General features: G+C 37.2%; 1 protein-coding gene across 2 annotated transcripts in view; it reads right to left on the reverse strand.

Moving 5' to 3' along the window:
* The window catches only part of LOC115209638 (zinc metalloproteinase nas-13), a 55,701-nt gene that overhangs the window by 21,731 nt on the left and 13,681 nt on the right, over nucleotides 1-20,289 (reverse strand). For both annotated transcript variants that reach the window (XM_036501142.1, XM_029778095.2), the window contains exons 2-6: nucleotides 10,620-10,671; nucleotides 5,883-5,982; nucleotides 3,762-3,850; nucleotides 2,291-2,414; nucleotides 206-272 (exon numbers count right to left, since the gene is read on the reverse strand). In XM_036501142.1, coding sequence (XP_036357035.1) covers nucleotides 206-272; nucleotides 2,291-2,414; nucleotides 3,762-3,850; nucleotides 5,883-5,982; nucleotides 10,620-10,671 — 432 coding nt within the window. The remainder of the gene's footprint in view (nucleotides 1-205; nucleotides 273-2,290; nucleotides 2,415-3,761; nucleotides 3,851-5,882; nucleotides 5,983-10,619; nucleotides 10,672-20,289) is intronic.

A 20,289-nucleotide genomic window follows, 5' to 3' on the forward strand; every position in this document is an offset into this window, starting at 1 on the left:
TGACAAGTCAATTCTTTCCTTTTATTTAAAACCTAACCATTGTTTTAAGAACTGTTTTAAGATGTAAAAAAGTTTTGCAAATATTATAACAAAATAGAATATCAAATATTAAAACATTTAACTTAGGGTTCCATGCGTTGCTTGAATTTGATAATATTTTGAAGTCGGAACATCATAAAATGATTAAAACTAGCACAAAACTTACCACTCGGCAATTCTTTGCAAGTAAAACGTCTTGGGATGTGGGTTGCATTCCGATGAAAGAACTACACCTTTTAAAGAAACATTTTTTGGTATAAAAATTCATGTTCAGTTAAACATATTTTAATAAGGTAATGTACATAAAACATTCCATACTGTAAAGAATGTACAAAATATTTCATATTGAGAAAGATGTATATAATGCTATCCAATGCAATAGAAATATATAAAATACTCCACACATTGAAGAATATATAAAATTTTACATATTGAAAAATGTTTGAAATACTCTACAGCGAAGGAAGTATAAAATATTCGGGAATTCCAGGTTCTACTGTCCGACAGAGATATTTTTCAAAATAAATACTTGGCAGTTCAATTTATACGAGATAAAGTGTATGCAGCATTTCCGTAATATTTTATACATTTACGAGACGCTTTATTAGTGAGGCTTTGAGGAGTGATGAGAAGTTAGGGTTTGGTTTTAGGGCTTATGGTAGCGAGCTCCCAATCTTTACACGAGTAAGGACCCTTTTATTTAAATGAATTTTTCTATGGACTCAGTCTTTTGAAAGGTCTTTCTACTTAAGCCGATTGTATTAACAAACGACAAACTCGTTTTTTTAGTCACATCCTTCAATATTTCTAACTGAACAATTATACGTAACTTAACAAATATACATATCACATTGAAGCCTTTTAAAATTTTAAACACACTTCAAGGACTCTCAGTAGTGCATTTGTGAACCCCACAGGAGTCTGTAGATCTCATTTTGGAAACCGCTGCTCTAGGATAAGTGGTTAAGGTGAGCGCTTTTGCGATAGTAATTTGAAAAACTTACGGAATCCTTGGAAAGATAGAATGGTCGCGATTTGAAGACTATAGTTGTGTCAAAACTGAATCTTCCTACATGTAACAACAGTTGTTCAAAATAACTCAGCAATGGTCGGAGACTTAATGATGTCGTGAAGAACAGGCTCCTGACAGCGTACATCACGGACAAGTCCTGGTGACGGCACTGCATTGTTTGATTATTCTGGTCTGGTTCTCCAGAAAATATCGCTTAGTTCTTTGTCTTCAAAAGATGAGAGCTCTTCTATCTATTTTCATGATCTTTCTAGCTTCCCTTATCTTCTTTGTGTTATCGAGAAAGATCTTTTCCTAACAGCTTGCGGTTGTAGTATTGCATTTGCTAATGGTATTGATGCAATTATTATTGTTGCTGGTACTGACACTGGTATTATTGCCGCTGTTATTGGTATTTTATTTTGACTATCTTGAAAGGCAAAGTTGAGTATTTTGTGCGCCTCTAACGATTCTACCAATCCACTGCTCTTCATAATTGTTTCTGACATAGGCACAATGTCAGAAATTTGTGGGAGACGTTAATCGATTAAATTGACTTCAGTACATGATAGTTTCTTTAATTTATCGACTTGGAATAAGTTCTAACGAACACATAGTTTCAAATGAAAGAGGCGAAAGTCTCTTTCAAGTGTTTTTTTTTATATCAGTCTGAAAGTATGAAAGTCAAGGTTAAAATCGATGGGATTTCAATTTAATAATAAAAATCCTGAATGAATACCGCAAGGTGTTTGATCCGACGTTCCGGCGTCCATACCAACCAATACTTTTTCTTTCTCTGCCATAGGCACGAGGCCTGAAATTTTGTGGGGAAATTTTGTAGTCAATTATATCGACCCCTGTGCTCAACTAGTGCTTATTTTATCGGCCCCGAAAGGATGAAAGGTAAAGTGGACCTCGGCAGAATTTAAACTTAGAACGTAAAGTCGGAAAACATGTTGCTAAGCGTTTTGTCTGGCGTACTAACGATTCTGACTGATCACCGCTTTAAGTAATTCTTTTTAATATAGGCACAAGGCCTGAAATATTAGGAGGGAGAGAGAGTCGATTATATCGACCCACATGGCTCGACTGGATGAAAAGCAAAGTCAATCCCGGCGGCATTTGAACTCAGAACGTAAAGTCGAACGAAATATCTCTAAGCATTTTTCCGGGCGTGCTAACGATCCTGCCAGTTTGTCGCCCAAATAGCAATCATTAACATGAACAAAAGTTTCAACTTACCCCATACCGTTTCTGAAGGAAATCTTGTGTTTATCTTGACTATTAGCTTTCCGGAAATTAATACACGTTAATGCATTCCAATCGTCCATAGCACTCTGAACTTCAAGCTTCTGTTCTTTAGTAACTGTCAAAAGATGAAGAAAAAAGAAGTGAAGATTATGCACTAATTCAATAATATTTTAATGAAATAACAATCAAAGACTACAACCCCAAGGCTTCATTAGAAAGTTACAGCCATGTAATCAGTTATAAGGATGGTATCGCACATGGTATACAATATATACATATATACACTCATATTGGATCTTTTCGGTTTGAACGGCAGTTTTTCTAGCGGTGTCATATGAAATTGTCACTCATAATTATGACCCTAGAATCGATCTATTGCATTTCAATCTCTTTTAGGTTTAGGGTTAGGGTTAGGGGTGGGGGAAGGGTATCTTTTTTTCTTCACAAATGTAAATAAACCCAATCTGTTTCTTAAACGAGGGACATATTCATACGGCACATAATGCTTTTTAACTCAATAGACGTCACTGATTGGTTGAAATTGCAGAAATTGAAGAAATTAAAGACCAAATATGTTACAAACAACTGAATTTTCTCAATAAAGCCAAGAGAAAAAGATGTTTTATAAACACATTCTACCAGTATAAGAAGTTTAAAATTTTTTAGTTACTTAGAAATTATGTTAAAAACTGCCGTTCAAACCGAAAGGATCCCTCATATTTATATTTATTATTCTTTAACAAGAATGGTGTTGACAGTGACTTCCAAGTTTTGGTCTGTTAGCCTTCATTGGACGGTCCGATGTAGGTTAAACAGGCAGAAACTCTGAAGTTACTCTCAAGGACGAAAGACCCATCATTACCTTTAATTACATTTTGAAAACTGTTGATGATAACTACATACATTATACCTATGTATATAACATGTGTGAAGTGGTCAGAGTGTTGCACTCACGATCGCGGTTTCGATTCCCGGACCGGCAGTGCATCGTACTCGAGTAAAACACTTCATTTCGTGTTGCTCCAGCCCACTCGTCTGAAAACGAGTAACAACACCACGGACTGGCATTCCGTTCAGGAGGAATATTGGCATCCAGCGGGATGGCATCATTCGAAAACTACGACAAAGCGATGAAGTGCGTTGTGACCAGCGGTGTATAACAGCATCCAACAGTCTGATAAATACGGTGACATATGTAATTATGTATATACCTTAATACGTAATGGTTTCAGTGACTTTCATACGATATTTGTGTTGGTTACCAGCAGAATAATGATTTCCGCGACAATTTAAAAAATAAAGATTGGCAATTCGTAATTTCGCCTTAATTGTTGATGGTTATTGCGAACATGATGGTTATTACGACTCGTCGACCATTAAACCGACACTGACAAAATAGCAACCCGGTCAGGTGTGACTACTAAAAATTACAACAAAATAGTACATAAGTGTGTAAACTTACAGTAATCTCCATAGGTGTAAGGAATGTCCTTGGTTTTCCAGCGAAACATTAAAGGACGGATGGCCTTCCGTTTACCTCGAGTGTTGTTTCTAGTGAATCAATAAATTGTAAATTACTGTCAAATGAATTTAGACATCACAAAATAAGTTAAAGCTTTAGATATATGTACAAAATGGTAGTCTTTGACGTGTTTTTATTAGATATTGGCGACATAAAATGAGATATAACTTGCCGGCAAATTGAATTTGCAAAATTTCGTTTTGCTAACAACCTTAGAAACAACATGTATGCAACATTTCTCTGTGTGAAAGAAAGAAAGAAAGAAAGGAGTAATTTTTAATGGATTAATCAATGGAGAAATGGCAGCACCCTTGACTTTTACAGGATATCTGAAAATGGTGAAGTAAAGGACCACTAAACTACGGCCGCTCATAGATTGATGCAGTAAAAAGCTGTGCATCAAGATATCTTCAAACGAAAGACCCGGTCTAAATGCTTGCAACAGAGTGGAATCCACTAAAGGCAGCCAAAGACTAAGTAATGGTGTTAAACCGGGTGACTAATTAGGTCTATCTTGCTAGAATAGATACATTCAAACCCAGTTCCTATATACCCCATGTCACTCACAAAGCTTGTGTCAGCCCAGTATAGAAGATACTCTTCCAAAGTATCGTGTGTACATTGAGATCGAACTTGAAGACACATAATCGCGAAGAGAACTTTTTAGCCACATAGTCTTTCTTGTATCGGAATGAAAGAAACGATGGAAGTTATGGGAAGGAGAACTAACGTAATGAAAGAGTCAAGAAAGAACATGTGTAAATTTAAAGAAAGATATACAAGAAAATATTTTTTAAATCTTTAACCCTTTGACTTTATATGAATTACTGCTTTCAACAATGGATAAAAATTTATTTTATCCAAATCAAAAGAGGCCATACAATCAGTTCTTGTTACTGAATTCTGTACAATTAAGTTGATGAACGATAAATTCACTAGTATAGTTATTCCCAAATTTTAATCACGGTACACTGATACTGTTTTTTAAAAGAAACTGCAGAACCTGTTTTACCGGCAGCCCTCTGACACCTCAATTTTAATATGTCATTAAATGGAACAAAATTTGTTTTAGGGAAGGGATTTTCGTGTACAAAAAAAAAACACAAAAAAATTTATTATTTTGAAAATAGGGAATAACGATCTTTATCAAATAAATTTTCATTAAATTTCATTAAAAGTAACTTTATCACACAGTACACCAGAATTTTATCGGGGAACCACACAGAGAAACACTTTAATAGATGGGTCCTGCTGCCAGAGAACCATAACCCAGAATCTCAAACAAACAAAGCAATCATTAGTTCTATGTAATGTTTCTGCTAACCCTTGATGTTTGGTCGCAATAATCGAGCAGCTCTATGATCAAAAGCTTCCTCACCAAGATTTGCCATCAAATAAACGAACGATAAATATTCGGTTGTATTAGAAGTTAATTTATTACTGCTAACATTCATAGTTCTTATACGTAGTGTTTACATCTAATTTAAGTTCAAGTATGAAGAACTACGCAGTGGCGTTGCCTCAGCAATGCAACAGAGGTCGTTACTATGGGCACAAAATTCCAAAAGTAAAATAATGAAGTAATAATAAGAAATATAACAATCCACGGGCGGCGGTGTAGCGTAAGGTTTGCTGACTGTACAGGGCAACCACTTTATATTGGTATATTTTAAAGGAAGTAGGCGGCTAATTTAACAACGACAAGAGAGGTCACAACCTACGTTATGTCCACGGGTTAGGGGATGCGCCTTACGTCACTGGATCTACAAGAGTAACACAATCAGTACAAATTAATTATGGTGTCTGCCATGAAATGTAACCTTACACACATTTTATTGACAATGAGAATTACATATATTTGTACCATGTTAGATTTTGAGTGTGGTACTGATAGTTGCCCAAAATAACCCTATTACAATCAAAGAGGTTACATTTGATATCGTAACTAGAAGAGACGAAGAGATTAAAATATTTGCTCTTGCGTTAGCCACTTACACTATACTGATAAGGTGTGTTAACAAATAAAATTTTAATAAAATATAGATATATATATGTAATCACCTCTGCATGAGATCTCGCCAAACATCAATAGTAAACATCATATCCATTTCGGTTTTCACAATTCCGTTGCTTGAATCGTATATAAAACCTATCTCTCTGCCTAAAATGAAATCAATTTGAAAAGAAATCAATTGTAGCTACATAATTGGTTTTAAAAGTCATAAAATCCACCGCGCCAAGAAGATTCCTCAAATGTATGACATCGTTTAATGAAGCATTTTAAACAAGCAATTTAGATCAGCAGTAGCCAACCTTTATCACGGTACAGATATCACGGATATAGAAAAATATATGCGTACACAATTTTTCATTTTAGGTTATTAAAGAAATTATGCTATTTCACAAAAATTATATATTAAAACAGACGTCTTTAGAATGTAATGCAGATTCTGGTCTTGTATCAAATAAAGGTAAATGGTGAAAAGGTAGGAATTGCATCTCTCATCAATACAACTAACTCGGGAAGGTGATCACTTGCTTTAATTTGTATTTGTTTTTATTCAGTCCCTGCCGAGAAGCCCTTTTCCCAGAAGTATGTATTATGAAATAGAACCAACATTTTAGATATCTCAACAACCAGCCTTTTCATTTCAATCACTTCATTGAACATCATGGTTTATACAGAGAGTGTTTTTATTTCTGCACCATGTTTCACTACAAACGTTGAATCTCGGCCTATTTAGGAGTATTCGGCGTATCAATATCTACATGAAATACATTTAACACCCTACCTGATAGATCTATCAGCAGTTCTCTGAAGGAAAGTATTTTCTGTCTTAAAGATCAAAAGGCAAAGATGATCCATCATGATCTATGGATGCTGCTATAGTCCTCAAAATCCATATCCATCAAAGTTTCGGTGTATAAACAAAATACAGAAGGGTAACTGCTTAACATTTTCTTCTTAAAGCCTTAACGGAACTTGAAATCCCTGGATCTTGCTAATTGCAACAAGGGGAGTTGTGATTATTCTTTTATTCTTTTTCTTCGGGTGATATATTTTCAAAAATGGAAGCTATATAGCCCAATATGGTGTCATCAGAGAAGTCACACAGTTGGACTTTGTATTGACGAGAAATACGAAGACTTCCTTGCAGTGAATGCTGATGCAGATAGAACATATTTCGTGAACACCATTACACCTGACAGAATACTCATCATTAATGCTGTCTCTTCAGTAGTTAGGGAAATACATTCGATCCAAGGAATTCTAATGTTAACAAGGAAATCATTAACTTTGTGGAAAATAGCCTTCCCTTTGGTTTCCTTTCCAATGCCAATACAACATAGACAATGTACAAAATCATAGGAAATAGACGTAATGAAGAAACTATGTACAGTTCTATATTTAAGAGATGAGGAATTATGTACATTATTTACACCATTTACACTGTTTACATTAGACGGATATTTGTTCCTCATCTTGTTTGTTGTTAACTCAAAGTTTCGGCTGATATACCCTCCAGCCTTCATCGGGTGTCTTGGGGAAATTTCGAACCTGGGTTCACATTCCTAAGGAGCCTGGGTTCTCATTCCTTAACCATTACGCCATATGCCCACGGGCATATGGCGTAGTAGTTAAGAGCGCGGGCTACTAACCCCAAGATTCCGAGTTCGATTCCAAGCATTGACCTGAACAATAATAATAATAATAATAATATAATAATAATAATAATAATAATAATAACATCGAAAAATACCTTAGGAATGAGAACCCAGGTTCGAAATTTCCCCCAAGATACCTGATGAAGGCTGGAGGGTATATAAGCCAAAACGTTATGTTAACAACAAACAAGATAAGGACAAATATCCGTCTAATGTAAATAATGTAAGCTATGTACGATTAGTTATGCCCGTCCTTTCACCCATATGGCGCATTTCATAACACGCGAATAGTTCTTTTAGAATTTTGCAGAAACCATCAGCTCTTAGTCTCATCGTGTTGCTTATTATACGGCAGTAATATATCATAAATGAATTATCAAAATATCTGCTAGATCAGTCTACGGTACAGTGCATGGATGGCTATTACCATTATCGTTGCTTCAAACTTGCTTAAAATTTTAAGATGCTGTGCGATAGAAAACTATTGATCCAATAGTAGAGACTCAAGTGGAAAACATAGACGGGTAATTGTGCAGAAGGATTTTCACACCAAAACGGTCGATTACTATTTTCACCAAATTTCACGTGGGCAAAATTTCCAATGGTTTGATGAAAATGGGATCAATGTGTCTGAGAATGTTGTTGCTTGTGACTATTTCAATTACCCATGAGATATTGGAAGTGACTGCAGCAAGACGATAGTTGACAGAGTTAGCTTACTTGGAAATAAAACACACTAACATTTTCCCAATTATAAGGTGTATATCCGAAGAGATAGCGAATTTTATGAGATCATGAGGCTACTGCTGGAATATATTGCCGGCGGTAATAGATAAGATATTGTCTCGGCCCCGTAGCCTTCTTGATTTGAAATGACTAGAGGAGCTTTCCAACTGGCGTGTGTGTATGTGTATGAGTGCACACAGTAGTGAACCTGGTAGAGTGGAAAAATATAGTTTTAGAAAAGATTTGCCAAGTGGGGGCTGTGTGGTATTAGATGCAGGGAAGCAAATATGGAAATGTTCTCTCTGGGAGTACAGCTTTCAAACCCTATAAGGCTGAAAAGTTGAAGTAAGCTGAATTCTGCAAAGTTAGTAGATATCCTTTCGATAAAGAACCAAAGATATTGACCGTAATTTGAGAGGCGAGAGAGTTTGTAGTCTGTGCAAAGAAATCGAGCACAGTTCGCATTTTGGCTTTGGTGATGGTTTATAGGAGTGTTTGATTTTGTATAAACAGAACTATAGTGTTGGTAACATATAGGTCTTTTGAAGAGGTAGTTGTTCAAAACTGAAGTATCTTTTGCTCTTGAATGAGATTGAGTTTTTAGTAATGTTATCAGAGGATGGTCGCATAAAAATAGTAACTTCCCGTTGTAGGGATGGTTAGCGTCGACATAATTCTTACTGTTCCTACCTTCCCTGCTCAAAATCTAGGCAGTCATAGTACCTGGTAAGCTATTGGGTCGGATGTCCCTTGGTTTATAGACTCTACTATATAGTTCCACTCTGAAATCATTCCAACTTATCTCATCTTTAGTGTATCTTGTATTACATTGTGCATCAGTCGAGTTCATATGCAACCACATAGAATTTCAGTCTCTGACCATTGTTGCTGCGTAGCTCAACGTGGGTTTTGATTATGCAGACCTACGATTAAAGACCTTACTCTCATAACTCTCCCATCTCAGATAAAATGTATATAGAAGATATTTAAGGTGGTTGTGTAGGATATGAGTGGAATTTGGTCGTTCTTTCTAACAAGTCAAGCGACGGTGAGTGAACTCTTTCAGGGACTGTGGATGAAGAAATGTGTCTTTCGTTTCTTCCTGCTAGTAAAAGTTACATAGCACCAGGTCTGAAATGAAATATTCTGTTTTCATATTGTTTATACATTAAAATATGTCTTTGTTTATTATAACCGTAATATAGATTATGTGTTGTAGTCATGAAAAGAAGATGTGAAGTATGTCATGAAAGGAATATTTAAAGATTTTCCTCTGAAATATAAAAAGATATTATTTTGTTCTATTTTGAGCCCTACAAAAATTAATTGATACAGCAAAGATCCTTGGAAAGGTTCGAACGGGAAAATCTCACGATCAGAGAGTATCATGGTGATGTATGTGTACATATGCGTTTGGTTGAATTGTTAGCAGCATGTATGTAAGTGCTACAAAAGATAAAGGTGTGTGTGTTTGTATTTGTGTGTTAACATGGTATATCTGGTTGTCGTCGCATACTTCTCTTTCACGGTTATTGTTTACTGTATAAAGGCGGTGAGCTGGCAGAAACGTTAGCACACCGGACGAAATGCTCAGTGGTATTTCGTCTGCCGTTACGTTTTGAGTTCAAATTTCGCCGAGGTCGACTTTGCCTTTCATCCTTTCGGGGTCGATTAAATAAGTACCAGTTACGCACTGGGGTCGATATAATCGACTTAATACCTATGTCTGTCCTTGTTTGTCCCCTCTATATTTAGCCCCTTGTGGGTAGTAAAGAAATAGGTATTTCGTCTGCCGTTACGTTGTGAGTTCAAATTCCGCCAAGGTCGACTTTCCCTTTCATCCTTTCGGGGTCGATAAATTAAGTACCAGTTACGCACTGGGGTCGATATAATCGACTTAATCCGTTTGTCTGTCCTTGTTTGTCCTCTCTGTGTTTAGCCCCTTGTGGGTAGTAAAGAAATATGTTATTGTTTACTGTATACTGATCTTTGCTATAGTTGACAGGTTGTGACCGACGGTGGTGCTACCGCTGCTGCAGTTTTGGCTGGGCAACAAAATATTTCAGTTGATATACTTTTCTCTTGGAAGCTAGGTGCCAACTCTACTGACTTGTCTTTATTTCTATAAAAGTCGTGAATAACAGAACAAATATAGGTCAAGAGGATTCGCCTGATTGGTCGATAAAAACCAATGATTTCTGTTGCTAGCCTGCCAATGTGCCTAGATTTATTTATAATCTGTGAAAGAAGAGTTCGACATTCGAACCTTAAACTTCTCATTGCATTCTTTTAAGACGTTATTGAATGATTTTAAGTAGATACGTTAGAGAGGCTAACGAGAATACAGGTTCAAAACAGATATATGATGAAACTTTGGAAAAAGAATTGAAGTGTAAGACTACTTACTTGATTCGGAAGCGTCTGCAATTATTTGATCGATTGATCTTTCTTCTGTAGCCTGGGAAAGAAAGACAAGGAAACAGCTTTAACATTTGACTTTAAGAAATTAAATTAAAGAATTTCAACTTTGCTGATGTTTAACGGTAGACAGGATATATGGTGTACAGTCACCAACAGGAGTTTTATTAATACTATAACGAAAGTGGCAAGTTGGCAGAATCGTTGATGCGTCAAGCAAAATGCTTAGCGGCATTTCTTCCGACTCGTTACCTTTAATCCTTTCGGAGTTGATAAAATATGTAGTAGTTGAGCACTGGGTTTAATGTAATCGACTAACTCCTTCCCTCAAAATTACTGGCCTTGTGCCAAAATTAGAAGGAATTATTAATACTATGACGTCACCGAAGTGTTTCTCTTTACACCTCATTGTAATAAGGTCTGTTAATTCCTCTTCAGCCTCGTTTTTTAATGACTTTATCAAAAAACGAAGTGGTGTGTCCATAACCTTTTTCAGGGCTTTTAAGATTTATGGAAGAAAGTGGGCAAGTTATCTTCAAACCAGTGATTTGGCGGAATGCTTACAACAAACTGAACTCCGATAAAAGCACCTAATGGCAAGGTTGTGATGATAAACCAGGTGATGGATTAAGTTAGGCCTCGCATAGTAAGAGCAGGGGTGTCTTTTATGACATGCTGTGAGCAAGAAAATAGCATATGAGGATTATTAACTCTGTCAATTGATCATTAAATTAAATGAAATATCTCCTTTTGAAAATTGTAAGTTAGGTTTATATCTACACCACAACTTCAACTTTTATTCTCTGTTTTATGCATGCTTTAATTCTATCATACTAAAATAATGTCGTTAATTACCTAGAAAATATCAACTGCAATACAGTTCAGTTTTAATTTTCAAAGTATTATCTACTTTAACCTATTAAGGTGGAGAATTAACAGAGTGCTAAGGTCGTTGGATGGAGTGTTTTGTGAGAGTGGTCACTAATTTATAGTATGAAAGTGTTCGTGGAAAAGTCCTGTAAATGAGCTTTTGAGAAGCATGTGTAATGGAATAGCAGAAGGCAGATTCTTTAAACAAATAATTTGATTTATAAAATTATCACAAGAGCTAACAAGTAATAAAAGCGTAGCCTGTGTGTATGCATGAATCAGAGAAAGTGTCATAACTTACGTTTGGAGAATAGAATCAGCGGGAAGTCGCTATAAGCTAACAGAAACGGGGGTAGCTTAAGCGAAAATATACTATTCATTAAGAGGCAGAGTTGGGGCTGATGTCATCCAGAATTTCGCGGAGCGAAATGGGCAGAAATAAATTAGGCTGTTCATGATGTAGCAAGTTGAGAGCGGCTAAAAACTTAGAGCTAGCGGCACAAAATGGGTGCGAAAAGCAAAGAGCTGTCCTGCTGTTGCTGATCCTCCGTCTTTCCGCTAGCTGATAAAAACTCCCGCTTCACTTCATGGGCAAAGAACTACCTCTAGCATTCATATGCGCCCAACCCTGATCGGCTGGGGAATGTCATAGCACAGTTATGCTATGACACGACAAATATAATAGCTTTCCTGACATGTTACAAATGTCTCGCTTTCTAAATTCAAATCTCGCCGAGTTGAACTTAGCCTTCCGGGGTTTATAAAAATAGTGTCAATTCAAAATGGGGTGGATTGGCGAAAGTGATGGCGGGTCGGTCAAGGTACCTTGCTGTATCTCTTTCGGGTTTTTACTTTCTTACAGCAAGGCTTATGACGTGGCTGGTGCTAGGCTTCATAAGCGTTTCATTTTGACAACACCGGTGAAGTGAAGATGGGAGATTGCATACAAGGGCAACTGCCAGTCTTCTTTGAAAAACCTAAAATATATTGCTGTTGATCTTCCTATGTAAATACGACATTATCTTAGGCGATGGAATTAAAGCACACCTTAAACCAAGAGTGAAAGCTGAAGACTAAGTGATACACATATAAATGTAATTTACAAATTTAAGTGAAAAATATTTCATTTAATGATCAACTGACATAGTTGATACCCCACATGCAATTTCTTTTCATAGTATGGCAGAGCCTAATTGAACACACTTGGTCATTTTAACTGAAGACAGCCCTCGAAGACTTTTTTTTAAATAACATCGACTTTTTAAATTGTATACGGTTTTATGTGTGTTGTGGTGAAATTCTGACACCCCTGTGGGATAGCTAGTCAACTGTCCTAAACGGTATAAAACCGCATGCGCACTGTCAAATCATTTTTGATTCCGATTGGCGTGGGTCGTGCTATGCTTTGTTATACTTTGTTGAAGGTTTTCCCGTGCAGGTGGGCCACGCCCCAAAACCCTGCCCCTTCGGACACTAGCCCTCTCCTTACTCCCAGCAGACATTAATACAAATAATGCAAACAGACAAGAACCACAAATCCCCAGTCCCCCACTCAGGGAAAGGTGCCTTATCGTTTTATACAACAGTTCAAAGGTTTCAGTGAGAAAAGAAGTTGAGATGGTGAATTCTGATATAGAGATGGACACGAAGGATTATGAGGAGTTACACCCGAGTGTATGGTGTTTCCTCATGTTGAAGGAGAACTATCACAGTTTAAGTACAGGAGAGATGTCTACTACACGAGAAGAGACGTCGACCTGAACTCGTTACAGCCTAAGATAAGATTGAGTGAAATTTACCCAGGACAATAGGAATGAACGGTTGTTGTAACCTTAGTTTTGACTCAATTTTGAACAGTGATTATCACAGTAATTTTTAACAGCATAAGTGATGTTTTATAATTGTGTACAAAGAAAAGAAAATAGAGCATGTAATTGCGTATAATAGAATCCAACATAGGACTGTAATTGTTATCATAGTATTTTGACTGTGTAGATGATGGTTTAGAAGGGAAAAAAGGAGAAAAAAGCAATTTTATGCGTTGTATAGAAAACAAGATTCAATGAAACTGCTCGATCGTGGGGTCGAGTGGCGTTCATTTAATTTTTCAAATCCATCTTTTTTCATTCGTTTTCTTTTTTCCCACTTTGTCCTTGTTTGTCCCCTCTATGTTAGGCCCTGTGTGGCCAAATAAAGAAATACAGCGTGGTGTGTGCAAGCACATTGTGAAGGCAGTCGTGGAAGTTGTTGAGAAGAGATATTGTTTGTGACGAGTTGTTTCTGATATATATTTGTATTGTTATAACCTTGTTATAAAGTCCACGTTATATAGTGGCATATACAGTGAGTTCAAAGAAGGACATAACAGTGACGACGAGACACAATAATGTGTTAATTCATATAAGGATAAGTAGTGTTTTATATTATTCGTTTTATTTTTGTTACAGAAGGAGTAACAGAGACCTGGCATTAAGACAAAGACAGGAAGATAGACATGTGAATATGGTACTTAGACTGCGATCTCGTTCGTAAGTTCAATTTAGCAGCAGATAGTCTGTTGTTTTCACCGACATCAGTGCAGCTAACGATCGAAAAGAAAGTCTTCAGATCTTTTTGAAAGTTATTCATGACTAGCAGAGATACCCGGCGTTGCTCGGAATTAAAATGGCATAGTTTGTATATTAATTACAGTTATGTTGGAACAGGTGATACGGGAAAGTGCAGCATTGACGGCAAAATATTTGTGAAGTAAATGATGCGCTAATTCGACTCAGCGACACGTCATGCCTCTGTTTGGAGTATTCCAGGCCCTAATCTGTCATGGAAATTGGGGGTGGGGGTTATATGATTTTTGAACGCATCGAAAAGCTGTCAGTGGATGTACTCTCCTTTGCGGCAGTCGACCCATCGTTTAACGTTTTGACTCCTCCTTCAGGTTTGTTGTCCTACATCACTCACGAAGTAAATTTGGAAGAAGTGTGGTTGTTCATTTGTGGCTAGCAGGGAAGTAATGAGGCGTTAGACTTGCCCTTGAACTTTGAACGTTGGCGTAAATCGCCTTAGATGCACCAAACTGTATCATTTGAGATACAAAGTTGTATTGTCTGATATTGTTCAGAAAATCCTTTGACTGAATGGAAGTGCCTTCCAGATCTATAGGAGATTGAGAAGGAGCTGGTAGTGCTGGCAATCTTACCTTGCCGCCTGAGCAACGCATGCCATTAGTTTCATTTGGGAATTTTGAGAAAGTCTCATCTCTCTTCTGTATTGAGACTCCATTTAATGTGCTACACACACACACACACACACACAGAGTAAATTTTATAGATAAAAGTGAAACAATATTATACTCTTATCAAAAGTGAAATAATTAGTGAAAGAATTTCAGTATTTAGTAAAGGCTCGCGTTTGTAATTTTGAAGTATACGAATACTTTCTTTCAAAATTCCATAGTTGCTTTATAAATAACGTTATCGTTTGATACTTTAAAATGTCACCACTAATTTTAAATAATCGTTCATAGAAACTAGGAGCAAAGCGATAGTGTTGAAGGTAATATGGCGCTCGATTATAATAATAAACAGCTGGAGTAATATAATTATGTAAATTGTTATGTGTGTGTGTGTGTGTTTGTGTGTTTGTGTGTGTATATGTCTTCTTCTTAGAGATCATTTCAGTCAATTGTGTATATGCATGCAATTCGATCTCACTTGGATTTATTGTAATGTAATACACTGTCGGAATTCAACAACTTGTTATTAATTGCGCTCTTAATTACCGCAGATTTATTCTTTGGTCATTATACATCAATTCTCTATATGAATATGCGTGTTTGTGTGTGCATGAGTATGTATGTGTATATGTGTGGATGTATGTGTGTATAACCAATTATTTCTCAAAGCCTTATTTTCGATGTGTGTGTGTGTGTGTGTGTGTGTGTGTGTGTGTTGATTGTTACTTCTTGTCAGAGTGCCACCTCCTCATTGAACTTTTCAGCCCAGTGTGACAACTATTTTTCTCTTCGGTACAAATGTACCGTGGTGCGTGTGGCGGTAGAACCATCTCACTAGCAGCTTCATTTCTTCCTATGTGATGTGTTTTTAGATAGCTAACAAACCAAATCCATATTGGTTCCTGCTAGGTTTCTGCAGTTACTGCATTTGGGTTCCCTTGCGGTGCAAACGCCTTAAGGCAACATTCTCCATTCTCTTTTATTCAAACTGTCACACCTGTACTTGATAGTCTCTCTCCAAGAAGTACAGTTTTCAGCCAACGTCTCCCAGATAACCACACCCATCTCCAAGACTTTAGGATTACCTTTTATGGCATTCTTGTTTCTAGGCTTGTTTTGAGGCTTTCCCTTCAATACAAACCTAAAATACCTATTTGGGCAGCCCACATTCTTCCATCCCGACGACATGATCAGCCCAACACATCTGGTTCAGAATTATTCTTTTCTCAATACTGCTGTTACGAGCTTTCTTAAATACAACAAATTCAAGGACCACTTTATGTTCCGGATGCGCCGGATACTGTGCTGATGATGTCTTTCCAATCGTTAGATGTGATGGCTGTAAGTTATCCACATTTCGCATCTGTATAGCAGAGCTGTAAGAATACAGGATTCATACATAGCGAGCTTCGTGTCACTCGTGATACCCCGATCTAACTAAACCTGCTTCTCGAGTTTCACGAAAACAGCATCAGCTGTCGCAATCCTGTGATCTATTTCAAAATCAAGGGAGCCATCTCTTCCAAGATAACCACCGCTTCAAGACTTTTCCCTCCCACGAAAATTTCAGGCTCCACATATTATCCCCCCCCCCCGCCAACTGATGGAGTGTACATGGACTTTGTCGTTTTTTTTTTTAATGTTCATAGTTATACTAAATGCAATGCTTGCATTATAGGTGTCCAATATCATTTGTATGTCCTTCGCTGAATAAGTCGCATAATCAGCATCGTCAACGTAATGGAACTCTCTAACAAGAATGCTGTTGTGGCGGACGCCCCTAGGTGAGAAGTGGGCTGGTCCACTACTAATGAATAGTGGACAGACTCAGTAAGTAGTGTCAGCCCGCGAGTATATTTGTTGTACAATCGAAGACGAAGCGAAAATACTGAAGATTACAAGAACCAAAAAAGTGAATTATTGAGGGTATGGCCTGGAAATGGCCATACAAGTAAGCCTAAAAGATTTACACGAAATCACCGAAGAAATCATTTTACCAGACGACATGAGACTAAGAGTAGTGGTAGAAGGCAGACTACGAACATATTATCTGTGTGGTCAAAAGGGGAACAGGAAAGCAAGGTGTCTCCAGAAGGAAAATAAAGAGGAACAGCACAAGCAACAGTGGGAAGAACAGAGTGCCGAAGTGGCGGTGCCGGAAGGAGAGATGAACAGAGAGGAGGAATTATTCACCGTTGTGAATAGGAGGAAAAGGAAAGAGCGTGTAAGCTCTCCACCAGAGAGTAAAAAAAAAGGAGGTAGAGTTGGAAGTGACAAGGAGCTGGTTCGATACACCAGCAGCACTAACATTACCAACAGAAGGCAACGAGGAAGCAGGATCATCATTGCAACTCGAAGCGGGAGACATAGATGTAGGAGTTCTTGCCCTTGTAAATGGAAAACATAATTGCATCTACCAAGCCTTTTAGGGGAAGACTCACTATACAATACACCTAAAACTAGCCATGAATGGCCATAGCCACATTCTCTCCTCCAAAGCGAATCAACTCCGTCCAAACCTGGAGCTTTTTCTATGTTTATCTCTTTGATAGTAGGTCTTATCACCTCAACGATAGTATCAGTCATCATTTGTCACAATCTCCTTTTGGGCAGTCGATTAATAATTCCATCATCAATAACAGGCAGGTTATCAAACAGATCTTTAAAATATTCTGTCCTCCGATTCGTGATTCTTTCTGGAGCTTTCATGTGGACATGTCCATCTTTGACTTCATTCGTGTCACTTTTGCGGGCTATGGGCCCCAAATTTGCCTTATTGTGCTGTATAATGCCTTCGAGTCTCTGCAGACCACCAGCTATTCTACATCTTTCGAGTTATATACTGCAGTTTTCACTTTGTTTCTTTGAAGCCCCTCTCAAAGGTGGTCTTTACTGGATCTTCGACAACAGAACACTTCTCATACAGCTTGTTCTTCTCTTCAATGAGATTGGTGATTTCAGCATCACTATCATCAAACCAATCTTGGCGTTTTGTCTTTTTTAAAACCGAGTACATCAATTTCGGTATCGTAACCCTGCGTTTTGAACAGTTCCTAAGTTCCATCAAAAACAATATTGTCAAGTACATTTGAAGAGCATCTTGCATTTCTAAATTTTGCAGTTTGGATGCATCTATACCTTTATCACTTTGACACTCATTGCCCTCATTTTACCTCTGATCTGCATTTTCATCTTGCCACATACAAGTTTGTGGCGTTTACTACGTTCTGCATCCCGCATTACTCATATGGAACGGATACCCTGGTGCTCTCTCTCTACCTCTCTATCTCTCTCTCCGTCTCTCTCCCTCCCTATCTCTCCCCCGCCTCTCTCTCTCTCTCTCTCTCTCTGTTTAAATCTTAGGTGTATGTCAAGTGTATCAAGCACTAAGAACCAATTACACCAAATACAGAATAGACAACACATCAGAAAGTGATAAGTGCAGAATTTGTGGACAAAATGGTGAAACCGCTTGGCATACTACCAGTTAACGTACGCCACTAGCCCAGAAAGAATATAAGAGACGTCTTGACAATATAGTAAGGATTGTGCATTGGACACTTTGCAACAAGTATGAACTTGACAGAGCAAAAATGTGGTACGAACATAAACCCGAAGGCATCATCGAAAACGATAATGCGAAGATCCTATGGGATTTTATGATTCAGTGCGACCATAAGATAGAGAATAGGAAACTAGACAGTGTTAATTGAGAAAGAAAGCAAACGATGCTGGATCTTAGATATAGCATGCCCAGTTGACAACAAGGTATACGATAAGGAAGAAAGAAAAGTTGGGTCGCTGAAAAAGGTGGTAGTAGTACCAATAATTGTCGGAGCCCTGGGAACAGTGAGTAAAAATCTTGAAAAGTACATGGAACAAACAGGAGCTGCAATAAGGATGGAGCACTTGCAGAAAACAGCACTGCTTGGAACCGCTCTAATACTCTGGATGGTGCTCGAAAAATAAGGGGTCTTATCTTAGTTCAGTGGTAGTGAACAGCTGACACCGTAGTACACCATCGTTAAAAGCTGTGCAAAGACAACAACAACAACAACAACAACAACAACAACAACAACAACAACAACAATAATAATAATAATAATAATAATAATAATAATAATAATAATAATAATGATGATGATAATAATAATAATAAATTGGAAGTGTTATCATGTACATTGTTTTGTCTTGGTATAAAAGATGGGTTACAGCAAATATTCTGCTCAATACCACAGATTTGCTTGTCAGTTGTTTGACTTTAACCAGTTGAGTATGTCCCTTAGTGGCTGACGATATGTGCATCTCTGATCACGAGCAGAATTAGTGGGGAGCATCATAGCCATGTGTTGAGAGGGATTCTTTGGGGTTTGAATAATTCACCTCTGGAAACATGGGTGGTTCTTTCAACATCCTTAAACAACCCTTATTCAGGGACCTTTTGAGTGGGATGGGCTACTCAACCTGAAGAAAATTCTAACTGGGCCCCACCTGCAAGGTCATGTGCTGTTTATCTTGATATGAGATCACCATGTCGCGCACATATGGTTGTGATGCATGTGCCTGATGTACCCTTATCAGACGGGTAGTCATGATGGGTATATTGGGCTTCGTATATTTTACCCCAGTGTCACTTTGATGGCATGAACTGCTCTCTTACTCAATAATAATAATAATAATAATAATAATAATAATAATAATAATAATAATAATGATGATAATAATAATAATAATAATAATAATAATGATAATAATAATAATAATAATAATAATGATAATAATAATAATAATAATAATAATAATAATAATATAATAATAATAATAATAATAATAATAATAATAGTTTCAAATTTTTCCAGAAGTGCAGCAATTTTGGGGAAAGAGATGAGTCGATTACATCCACTCCAGTGTTCAACTGGTACTTATTTTAACGAACCGGAAAGGATGAAAAGTAAAGTCGGCTTCGGTAGAATTTGAACTCAGAACGTAACGACAGGCGAAACACCACTAAGCATTTCGTCCAACACGCTAACGATTCTGCCTGCTCGCCGCCTTTGAAGAAGAAGAAGAAGAAGAAGAAGAAGAAGAAGAAGAAGAAGAAGAAGAAGAAGAAGAAGAGAAGAAGAAGAAGAAGAAGAAGAAGAAGAAGAAGAAGAAGAAGAAGAAGAAGAAGAAGAAGAAGAAGAAGAAGAAGAATGCCCAAATGCAATTCCAGGCAATGGCTCTCATGGCTTCTGATCGGAATTGTTACAGAAAATTAAAAATTCTCAGTTTACTAGTTAAATTCTTAGTATGAAGGAAGGGACCCATTTTGTCTGTATACAAGATTATTTAAACTGTATTCGTTTAAATACAACGTATCTTTGTCCAAGAGGAGATTCTCCTGCAAACTGGATGATGTTTATCGACATGTGCCCGTACGATTCTTAGCATGTAGCTTCACTTTGTCACGCATTATAATCTTTTCTCTCCGCCATTGCCTGTGAATCTCATTAATATACTTACAGGGAGTCTCTAACGAGAACCCCAGCCTTTTGTCTGTTTCCAATCTCCTTT

This window comes from Octopus sinensis, linkage group LG3 (assembly GCF_006345805.1).
Source record: "Octopus sinensis linkage group LG3, ASM634580v1, whole genome shotgun sequence".
Lineage (NCBI taxonomy): Eukaryota > Metazoa > Mollusca > Cephalopoda > Octopoda > Octopodidae > Octopus > Octopus sinensis.